General features: G+C 37.6%; 1 protein-coding gene across 1 annotated transcript in view; it reads left to right on the forward strand.

The window, feature by feature from the left end:
• The window catches only part of LOC127659765 (glutamate receptor 1-like), a 142,719-nt gene that overhangs the window by 75,196 nt on the left and 55,391 nt on the right, over nucleotides 1-12,132 (forward strand). The window contains exons 6-9 of the mRNA XM_052149719.1: nucleotides 3,345-3,503; nucleotides 3,837-4,004; nucleotides 5,324-5,428; nucleotides 5,672-5,782. Coding sequence (XP_052005679.1) covers nucleotides 3,345-3,503; nucleotides 3,837-4,004; nucleotides 5,324-5,428; nucleotides 5,672-5,782 — 543 coding nt within the window. The remainder of the gene's footprint in view (nucleotides 1-3,344; nucleotides 3,504-3,836; nucleotides 4,005-5,323; nucleotides 5,429-5,671; nucleotides 5,783-12,132) is intronic.

A 12,132-nucleotide genomic window follows, 5' to 3' on the forward strand; every position in this document is an offset into this window, starting at 1 on the left:
TCATACTGCACACTATTAGCACCCCTAATATACACAACTTATGTGTTGCACACTCTATCTAGCCTACAAAATACACAATTTACATATTACTCACACTACATATTAGCGTTAATAAGCTTAATGGACAAAGGTACGAAAGAATTTTTATAACGGTTTAACCTACATTTAGGAACTCTAAATCTTCTGCCAGAGTGTAAAAGCTGAAATTCTAGATGGAGGATATGAGTCGAGTCAGAAACTATTTTTTGTGCCTGTCTGATAACCGACTGCTCATAGATTTTCTGGGGGGGAGATAGTTTTTAACCCCCATAATCTTCATAGCTGTCTTTACTTGACGAGTGATCTGTGATTTTGATTGTACTGTCAGGTTACCATACCAGCTTATAATACCGTACTTTAAAATAGTCTCTAATATTGCGTGATAGAATAACAACATACATTTTTGTTCTACTCCATACAATCTGAGTCTTCGTAAAAAATGCATCCTCTGCTGGAGTCTGGAGCAGACAGTATTTACATGGTCCTTCCAGGTCAGTGTATTATCAATATGTACACCCAGGTACTTATAAGAGCTAACCTGAGTAATGGGTACACTATTAATTACTACAGGCCTGGTGTCACCTATAGTTTTTGGGTCAAACACCATCTCCTCAGTCTTAGTTACGTTTAGCATAAGATAATTATCATCGCACCACAGAACAAATTCCTCAATTTCTGTATGATACACAGCTGGACTTTTATCTTTATGCATGAGGCCAAGGATTGCTGTATCATCGGAAAATTGTATAATATAATTATCAATATGGTGTCTGAGGCAATCGTTAGTATATAATGTAAAAAGGGCTGGTGAACTGACGCAGCCCTGCGGGACACCAGTGCTGATTGGCCTGGGTTCCGCAAGAGCATCATTCACTTTAACCTGTTGAGTACGGTTTGTTAAAAATGAAAAATACCAGTTAAGGATAAAATGGTTAACATTCATATGTTTCAGTTTCTGAATAAGCATGTGAGGCTGTATAGTATTAAAAGCCGAACTAAAATCAACAAATAAAATACGTGCATAGGCTTTGGGGTCTTCAAGATGTTTACTGACCAGATGTGAAATGCTACTAATAGCATCATCTGTGCCACGCCCCTGCCTGTAAGCAAACTGAAACGGATCTAAAAACGCACCAACATCTTTTTTAAGAAATGACACCATTATCTTCTCAAAACATTTCATAACAATAGAAGTTAGCGCCACAGGCCTAAAATCATTATTCACCTTTGGGCATGGTTTTTTAGCTACCGGTGTAATTACTGATTTCTTCCACAGAGTGGGTATGACATGCGAGTCTACTGATTTTTGGAAGATTGGAAACCATGCAGGTGTCAGCTCATCTGCACATGTCTTTAACAAAAATGCTGATATTCCATCCGGTCCCATTGCCTTCTTAGTACATAAGTTTTAAAATGCAATCTTACCACCTTGGGTTCTACCACCAACCTTACATCCTGCTCTGTGACTAAAATTGTCTCTAAAATATTCTTCCCTTCAAAAGAGAAGTCCCGAGTTTCAAATCTCAGATATAAGTCATTCAGTTCTTTAGCTCTTTGCAGGTCATTTGAAGTGCTGATACGTTTTTGAGCCGGTGTCATATTCGTGATTGCCATCATCGTGTCCCATAGGTTTTTTGATTTCTTTTCTCTAAAATTTTGTTCGATTAGTTCTTTATGTCTCTTCCTGACATGTATTGCTGATACACACAAAGAGGGGGCTTCAAGCAGAAATCATTGATCAAAACTACACTAACTGAGAACTTTATAAGGAACAATATGGTCCTAATAAAGTGACCGACATGGACTTCTGCTGTTGTAGCCCCTCCGCCTTTAAGTTTGACGTCTTGTGCATGCTGAGATGCTATTCTGCTCATTATAGTTGTGCAGATTTGTTATCTGAATTACCGTAGCCTTTCTGTCAGCTCAAACCACTCTGCCCATTCTCCGTTGACCTCTTTTATCAACAAGGCATTTCTGTCCGTAGAACCACCATGCCACTCACTGGATGTTTTGTTGTTTTTGGCACCATTCTGATTAAACTCTGTAGACTATTGGGCGGATGAATCCCAGAAGTTCAGCAGTTACAGAAATATTCACACCAGCCCATCTGGCACCAACAATCATGCCATGGTTGAAATCACTGAGATCATTTTTCCCCATACTGATGGTTGATGTTAACATTAACAAAAGCTCCTGACCCGTACCTGCATGATTTTATGCATTGCACTGCTGCCACACAATTGGCTGATTAGATAATCGCATGAATAATGTAAGGTGTACAGGTGCTCCTAATAAAGTGCTCAGTTAGTGTATGTACTGTACGTTCACATTCCCCAACAGGCAAAGAAAGCTGCTATATTTAGGGCCCGTGCTTGTGCAGGTTAGATTGTATTCAGTGTTTTCTCAGGTGTGGAGCATGGGTGGGCTGCCATGCTCTGGGGCAGCTTATCTCAGCTGATTGGATTGTGGGAAAAAGCCTAGTATTACTAAATAGAGCCAGTGGGATCAAAGACAGACCTCCGGCAACCTCTAAAGATGTGCCTCTGTTTTTTGCTCTAAATTCCCATTCACAGCCCGGCATTTTCTAGCACAGCATCGTATAAGAAGAGAGCTTTGTTGGATAACCAGCCTCAGTGGATGAGTAGAATTAGCCTTTTTCATTAAGTGATTGACCCAACCATTCTTTCCCTTATGGTTTTAAACCCTACATTACATTTGACAGCACTCCACAGGTCTGGCCTCATGCCCTCCTTACCGCACCTTGTCATTAATATGAAAATTACTCCCACTGCAGCAAATTCAACCTCTTATGTTGGAATTTTATAAACAATTGTAGTTGTATATTATCTCTGAGGAGTTTCTGTTTTCATTTTAGTCAATAATGGCTAAACAAATTAAATATTTGAACTCCCACTTCTAATTAACAGGTTTGGTGATTTAATCTATACCCATTACTAGCCAGTGCATAAAAACTAGTCAACAGCCATTTAATCCCAATGTTTTCAGTCGCAAAATCCAGAATTTAACCCCTTTAACCCCATTGGGATGAATTGGAATGCTGGCTGTGAGTCAGGTCCATTGCGCAACATCGGTGGCCTGACCTCAAGTAACTGAGCATCTAGTGGAAAGCTGTTATAGCAGCAATGGGAGGATCAACTCTTTGTAAATTCTCATGGTTTTGAAATTAAATGTTCATCAGGCATATATGGGTGTTGTGTACAGGTGTACACTTACTTTTGGCCGTGTAGTGTAATTTGATTTATATTTGGTTGAAATTGGATTCTTATCTCTTCATTTTCCTCTAGGGGTTTCTGGACGTAAACCTGACAGAGTTTAAAAAGGGTGAGGCTAATGTAACAGGCTTCCAGTTGGTGAACTATGCAGACCCAAACGTCAGTAGGATTGTGCAGCAGTGGATGGAATTTGACAACAAAGATGCCAAAGTTCCCAAACGAGGACTGAAGGTGAGGCAATAAATGGGCTACAGCCATTCCCCTACTACATTTAAATAATTTACAATATGAAGAACTGATCCTTAACCTGAAAAGAGATGAAGAATTTAAAAAACCCTAAAAACTGCAATTAGGCAGCTGTATAACGAATCACTGTAACATCTGGTGAGAGCACAGTTGCATTACCTCAAAATCTAATATACAAAAAGCTCTGTCTGAGATACTCCATTTAGTTGGCTTATGAGAATGCCATTTAGACGCACAAGATTCTAATGCAAAATAAATATTATAGCAAAGTACACTTCTCATTTTTCTCTCTGCATTCTCTTCGCGTTCTTGGTGCAGTATACTGGAGCTCTCACCTATGATGGGGTCAAAGTCATGTCCACAGCCTTCCAGAACCTCCGCCGGCAGAGGATAGATATTTCTCGTCGTGGAAATGCTGGAGAATGCCTGGCCAACCCACCAGCACCTTGGGGCCAAGGCATCGATATTCAGAGAGCACTTCAGCAGGTATCTAACCCTGGAAGGATTGCTCATGGACACACTTGCACGAATACATTTTTTAAATAACACATTTGCTCTGTTCCAAACCTATTGTAGTGTTTGCCACATTTACCATTAACTAACCACACTACTTACAATAAACAATAAAGTATTTGTCTTGGGACACAGTTTTATATTTCATCTAATGCTGACAAGATACATCGTTCAGTGTAGATAAACATGAATTGCGTTACCGAGTATTTGTGTGTGATATGTATTTCTATGCTTATTTGAATGTCTCACCTATAGCTTAGCAACATGCTATTGGAAAACTGGATTACAATCAATTGTGAATCATTTAAAAAGTGGCATGAAAAGTTGCTGCCTATGTTGCACATTCAAAATCAGTCACTTGTGAGGTTCCATGATGGCAGAGCAAGGCAACTCACTAGGTTTTGGAACAGTGCTAATATGTTTGCAAACACAAACTTCCCCATCTGCAATACTGGGATTGCTTCTAATTTATTTTGAGTGTCCAGAATAACACACCAAATATGGAAATAGCATACTTATTCAATCTCGTAAAGTTCACATTGATTCACCAAAGAGACCATCACAATCAAAAGTGACATGGGATATAATAAACTAAGCCAGTTGGCAATAAACATTTATGCGTGTCATAACAGCACATGACATGTTGTATTTGCAAAGTGATATGTGAGGAAAAGAGCACTGGCTTCATTGTGTTACACTTAGGCAGGTGTTTGCCTCTTTGCCTCGGGTGTTATGAAGACACAAAGACAGTTGGCAGGCAAAGTAGAGCAGATTTTGTTAGAAGAAGCCAAATATGATTTATTGGGAAACTGTACAAATGTGCCCTCTGTTCACGAAGCCTTACACAAAATTGGTATTTTCTCTCAGGAAGCTCATGCATTTCACCATTTCACGTAAAATAAGTCTGAGGAAGTCCAAGGCAATGTAGTAAACTTAGTCTGTACGCTCTCACAGAGCAAGGTTCTCTCTCACAGTTGCCTGAGGCTGTGTCTGATGAGAGTCTGATGTGTGCTGGACTAAGGGAATTCGGTCCATGTGCTAAGGGGCCATGGAGATTGATGTTCATCTCGGTCAATTAACTCCATCATGCAGCCTGGGAGACATTCGATACTGTACACACAGAAGAGGCACTGTGAGAGACGCACACCCGTCAAAGGAGGGGTACTTTAGCGAAAGAAAGAAAGAGAGAAAGAGAGAGAGAGAGAGAGAGAGAGAGAGAGAGAGAGAGAGAGAGAGAGAGAACATTTTTAATTTCTTTGTCCGAATAAAGATATCTTCTAATTTTAACTCAGGTTCGGATTGAGGGCTTGACGGGACACATTCAATTTAACGAGAAAGGAAGACGGACAAACTATACTGTCAGTGTGATGGAACTCAGGCCGACAGGACCAAAGAAAGTAAGTACTTAAAAATCAGAAAAAGGATTATTAAGCCTATTTTGCACTTATACATTTCATTTATTTGCTTATAGTTTAAATGAAATGTTTACAGGCTTCAGAAGCTCCATTATGGTCTTCACTTCAAAATCCAATCAATCTCATTAGACCTCATGTAATTAATGAGCTCTGTATAGTGTAACATTTCCTGTGAGATATCTTGGTGGTGCTCAAGTACTTGTCCCTGATTTGATCTTTTCTTAGGTGGGTTACTGGAATGAGGATGAGAAATATGTGAGCACAGCAGCCTACATCCCTGGAAGTAATGAAACTTATGGACTTCAGAACCGCACATATATTTTTACCACCATTCTGGTATGTATTCACTACATAATTTATCCAGGTTACTGGTTGCTCCAGATAAACTGCAACACCTTTACAGAATATTAGATACATTATTCCTGCCTTGATATGCTACATAGAATGCAAAAAGCAGTATGTCAAATAAGTAGGAGACCCAAATACTCAGTATTCCTGATACAGTTGTTAAACAATACCTAACAGCCATTGGATGTTTTTGACTATAAGGCCACTGAGGAGCCTATAGAAAAAATGCCAGTGAACTATGAGCTGGCTCTTTTTCATGTACTCTCTACAAAAATACTTTTCAGTGTTATTGTTAGTTAGCGGGCAGATAATAGGTTTCCCACAGCCATGGACAATCTGGAAATCAAGGAATTTAAAATTGTGCTTTCCACACCTAGAAAATTCATTGATATGAAGAAATGTTAAAGTCAAAGAAAGGTAATGAAAATTTCTCTATTGAATTTCTAATTATGCTCTGCTCTAAAGTAGGCCTATTTCATCACCTACTGTAAATATTGCTCTTGGTTAAATCTTAATGAGCGCAGTAGTTATGTCTATGGTTGCCACTTTTGAAGTTGTAAAATACTTGACACTTTCTGTAGAGTTTTGATTGATTGCTGTCTGATGTTTCAGACGGTGGTCCCTTATCACAGTTTTAGCACATTTTATCACAATGTTTTTCAGACATTCCCTTATCCACCGTGGGCAGAATTTCCTGTGTTAACTATCTTGAAGGATTTTGCCATGAAGCCATCAGACCATCTTAAATACGGTACAAATCGTATCCCGGATAGATTTGATCTTTAAATACGGGACGATCCTGTATTTTACAGGAAGGGTGGCAACCCTAGTCTAACTTGTGAGTGAATCCTTATTATTTTAGGTTATTGTGAGTTAACCTGTTGAAACGCAGTTCCCCCGCACACGGTAGTGACTTCACTCTGCTTACATTTAATATATAATTTTCTGTCTATAAATGTAATTAATGTTAAAAATTATTAGGGCTGTTAATCGATTAAAATTTGTAATCGAATTAATTACATGGTGTCCTGATTAATTAATTGATTAATCACATATAGGAATATTTGCTGAGAAAGCCCCTCATATAACAATAATTCAATATATAAAGATTATACATATTTATATCAACATATAATTATACATAGTTATCTTTAAATATTTTTAAAGTATGTGTATGTATATATATATATATATATATATATATATATATATATATATATATATATATATATACACATACTTTAAAAATATTTATATTCAGATCATTAAAATGCATTACGTTCTTGTGGCAGAAGAGTTAATCATTGATAATACAATACAAAAAGAGAAAGCTTTAGAATACAATGTATTGTTTACTACCATATTATTGAACATAAGTCAATCATTGGCATACAGTTCACAGCAATCCATTTCACAAGTGAATTTGTCAATCAGTTGGAGATTTATTATGAGGGCTTGTTTAAGAGCCCGTCAATTTACACCTGCTTCAGACATGCTTGTGTAGCATCTCGGGTGTGTTGCATCATAAACATAAAATGTTTAGTTCACTGTTTCAAGTTAAATATAGTTTAATACTCAATCTTTAAACACATCTTGAGATCCTTTAGTTCGCATTTGCGCTCCTTCAAGTGTTTTGACCGCAAGAATGTAATGCGTGTTTGCGTGGTTCTTCCTACTGAAGTGTTTTCTTCACTGTGTAAACTGCGTGTTGCTCACACAGATTAAATTTCACTTACTGCCCTCTGGAGTAAACAGGTGGTACTACAGGCTTGCATTTATCAGGAATCTTCCTTATTATGGTATGATTAATTCCGTAAATTTTTTTAACACGTTATTTTTTTGTCAAATTAATCGCACTGAATTAACGCGTTAAATCGACAGCCCTACAAATTATACATCTTTTCAAAGGTCTAAGGGTTCAACATTGATATCCGATCTCTGTTTCACAATAGCTATGCTCCAGAAACAGAAATGTAGTTATTTGTGAAAGGAGTACATATGAAAACATGCAAAATCAAAACGGACCTCATACCTTTGTTATGAAAACGCGATCGCCAGGTGAATCCAGTTCGTCACACTTGGGTCAATTGTCCATGAAAAGCATTCATTGAAAAACATCCACTAGCACTTTTTGTACATAAAAGTGATAAATCTGAGAAATATTGATATATTCTCCATTGTTTACATGAGATCTCGCCTGAAAGAATTAACCTTCGTCATCGTTCTTCAACTATCTATGCAATCTGAGTAGGGCTGCATCTAACGATTATTTTTGTTGTTGATTAATCTATCGATTATTTCTTCGATTAGTCGACTAATCTAACAATTATTTTTCCGATTAATCTAATGCATATTTTTGGGATTAGCCGATTTATCCATTGGCAAACTTTCCAATAAATAATAAGTACAACTTCTACATTAGTATTTCAAACTTTTATTAATTCATTTTCTGAATTTTTTTTTGTATCTGTCCCTATTCAAATAAACAATAAATAAATAAATACACTAGATTACAGCCTAGGCTACTGTTAATATGTAAATATAACGTTATTGTTTGTTTTTAAAGTCTACATTAGAGACATGCTGCGGGACCGGATTTCTCCCTTAATAATTCCTAAAAAGCGGACATCTCTGTTATTATCAATGAAACTGACTGCACAATGAATCTTTCATTATATCGATTTGCCAGTATGCAGAATTCAGCACTGAACAAAAAGTCCATTTTGAGCGGTGAGGAGATTCCATCTTAAATGCTTCTGATTGGCCATTGCGTTCAAGAAATCTACACATATGTCTGTGATTGGCTACATTGTTAAACGCTGCAAACATGTTATACATAGTAACGATTTACAGGCCAGGGTCTATCTATTTTGTTTTAGTTGTTCTTGTTGCTTTTGTGCAACAGATGAATGACAATTTATTTGTTTTGAGATGTTCAATTTATAGATTTCTATTTTGCGGGAGTCCTGCGAATCGTTTTGTTCTCCCGCAACCAGCACACACACGAGTGCATTACCGCCCACACTCGGCCATCAGATCCCGCGCCGCACTCTGTTGTGTTGGGTCCCGCGGGAGTGCATGTCTCTGGTCTACATGTGCATACACAACTTTTAAAAACGGGCAATTTAAATGCACTGAAGGCTTCGTTGACAGATTTAAGTTGAAGTTATAAATGAAAGTCCATTTTATTGTCGCCGAATGGGCCAATAAATTACATCTGCACCTTTAGCAATTAACACTATTAACTAGCACACAAGCTGTAATAGCTGAAAAAAGAAGGTATGACCGCAACAACAACTCCAAAAACTCACTGTAATAAAGCCTACTACTTACCCAGCTGGCTCGTCGTTTTGAGTTCACAGAGTCACAGGATGTTTCCTTTTAAGATGCTCGTTCATAGCAGTTGTGCTGCCATGGTATGACATTTCCGCTTTGCATAGTGAACAAAGCACCTTTCTGTTCGGCTGTAGTTTAAAGTATTCCCATACTTTGGATGATCGTGGTCTGGCTTTATGTGATAAAGCCAGATTGTCATTTTCACCATGAGCTGGAGCAGAAGCCGCCATTACTCGATATTTAAACGTAAATAATGCATGTGACGCGTCGACGCATTTCATTCGTGTCGACGTATTTTCATAGTCGACGTAATCGATGACGTCGACGCGTCGTTGCGGCCCTAAATCTGAGCAGCATTCATGTTGTAAAACGGTATATTTTCTGTTAGATCATCTTAAAATTTGAAACATATCTTCTTTAGACATTGTATTTCTGGGTTGTCTTGGCACTTTTATTATAATTTTTTTAGATTATAAAAACATGTTCAGCACAGAATATTTAATTACTATAAACTTCAGCTTCTCTAACTTTAAAAAATAACAACATATATTAATTCTGGGAAATAAACTTGGGAAATAAAGCCCAAAGTGTTTTCTTTCAAAAGATACTACAACTGTGTCCATACTCCAAAGGGTCAAGTAAATACAACCATTTAAGTTCAGGTATGTAATTTTCATGGTTTGTGCTCAAAAAGGGAGTGTGTATCAATAGGTTAATGGGTCGAAGCTGTTCACAAATACATTTGAATGATTCATTAGAGAGGGGCCTGGGTACACCGTGAGTATTAAAGCTGACTGCCACCCCTGGAGTTGCGAGTTCGAATCCAGGGCGTGCTGAGTGACTCCGAGGTCTCCTAAGCAACCAAATTGGTGCGGTTGCTAGGGATGGTAGAGTCACATGGTTTAACCTCCTCGTGGTCATGATTAGTGGTTCTCGTTCCCAAAGGGGTGCATGGTAAGTTGTGCATGAATCACTGAGAATAGCATGAGCCTCCACCTGCGGAGTCTCCGCGGTGTCATGCGCAATGAGCCATGTGATAAGATTGCCGTTCTCAGAATGGAGGCAACTGAGACTTGTCCTTCACCACCCGTCACATACAAAAGAATCTTCAGCTTTTTTCTGTATCAATTATCCTTTTTTAGATGTATTTCCACCACCATCTGATGCATCACCTCCATGATTTGATCTCTCTGTATGACGCTGGTAAATCTTTACTGCGCAGATAAAACCATAAAGGCTATTCTGTGTTCTGTCTGTAATGAGAAATTACTGTTCCTTCAACCATGTTTTTTTTTTTATCTCATACTTACCGGAGATTGGATTGGCAGCATTGGACAAAAGATTAATTTAACATTTCTCCTCCCTTATTCGGCACAGATCCTTGGGCTTAGCACGTGTTTTAGCAATTCTATTGCAAGTTAGGCTTCAGAGGGCATTTATTAACCTTTGATATGTGGACTGCCCATCTCTTGCCCAGCCAGAGAAAGGGCAGATCGAGTGGATTGGCCTCTGATGGAGGAACGTGGGGGGAATGAGTGATAGAAAGGAGGTGTTAATGGATCAGTGGTGTGGATTAGGGGCTAAGCGCTTACAAGGGAGTGGGATGGATTGCAGGAAATGCTTTGAACTATGCTGTTTGTCCTACTGAGACTGTTTATCAGAGAGGCTGGGAATAGTTACATCACCACAGGTACTCTAAAGAAGGATATCTGATGTTGGCCATCTTGTAGGTCTATATTTGCAGGATATGTGGTGCAACAGTGGAGTGTTTTTAAGGTGCATTGCAATCCGCAGCTGTGTTAAATGTTCTTGGTTATACTAAAGAATTTTAAATAATGAGGCTTTACGCGTTTTGTGCCTTGTTTCTGGAAAAGCTATTTTGGAAAACCTTTGTACTGTCAATACATTAAAGCAATAGTTTACTAAAAAAAAATGTAATTTTGTTATTATATACTTTCATTTTGTTCCAAACTCATATTGTGAAACACAAATATATTATGCAGAATGGCAGCCTCAGTCACTATTCATGTTCATGAATTTAATGGTGAGTAAATAATGACAGAATTTTATTTTTGGGTAAATTATTCCTTTAATGCCTCTATGGTATACTGCATATACCAATTAGAAATGGCAATTAGATATGGCTCATGTGCCGCCTTTGCAGTGTGAAATGGCTCTATATAGGCAAATCAGTAGCGTGTGGTGGATTTTTGAAAGAGGAGGCAGAGTGCCATCTCAGGGGGTTTTTGTCCAATGTAAATATATTTTTAAGTTCCATTTGACATAACTTACAGGTGAAACCCTTTTAGAAATCTGATATATTACAATTTATTACATAAAAAGTAAGCCTATACAGTATATAAAAGTCACATACTTGCACATATATATGCAACAGCATAATGTATATTTTAAAATACTACACAATTGGCTGTTTTCATAGATAGATAGATAGATAGATAGATGGATGGAATCATGCTTTAACAGAAAATTAAACCGTAATATATCTGATAGTCACAATGATAGTAATCATTGTGTAATTTGATTAAATATGATTGTAAATTGTGTATAATAATAAATAACTAAATATTCATTGTGTTTAGTACCCCAGTGAACAAGCTGACTGTGGCAAGGAACACAAAACTCCATAAAATGTTGGTTAATGGAGAAAAATAACCTTGAGAAAAAACAGGTTCACAGTGGGGGCCAGTTCCCCTCTGGCTAAACAGCATGAGTATACTGCGAATATCAGTTATTTATGTGCAGTGCAAGTCATGGTTTAAAATATGTATACTAAGTAAGTGTTAAGGGTCAGTGTTTAAACAAATATTTTGTATGAACTGTAAGATTAATGATTAATGTCTTTGAAGTTCATCCTGGATTAACTGCAGAAGTTCACATAGATGCATTATCCTTTGTTAGATGGCTGATGAAGGCTTTTTTTGGCAATTAATTGATAGTCTACGTATTCCATTTTAAGAGTGCAGTCCATCAATAAACAAAGG

The sequence above is a fragment of the Xyrauchen texanus genome, chromosome 19, assembly GCF_025860055.1.
Source record: "Xyrauchen texanus isolate HMW12.3.18 chromosome 19, RBS_HiC_50CHRs, whole genome shotgun sequence".
Taxonomy (NCBI): domain Eukaryota; kingdom Metazoa; phylum Chordata; class Actinopteri; order Cypriniformes; family Catostomidae; genus Xyrauchen; species Xyrauchen texanus.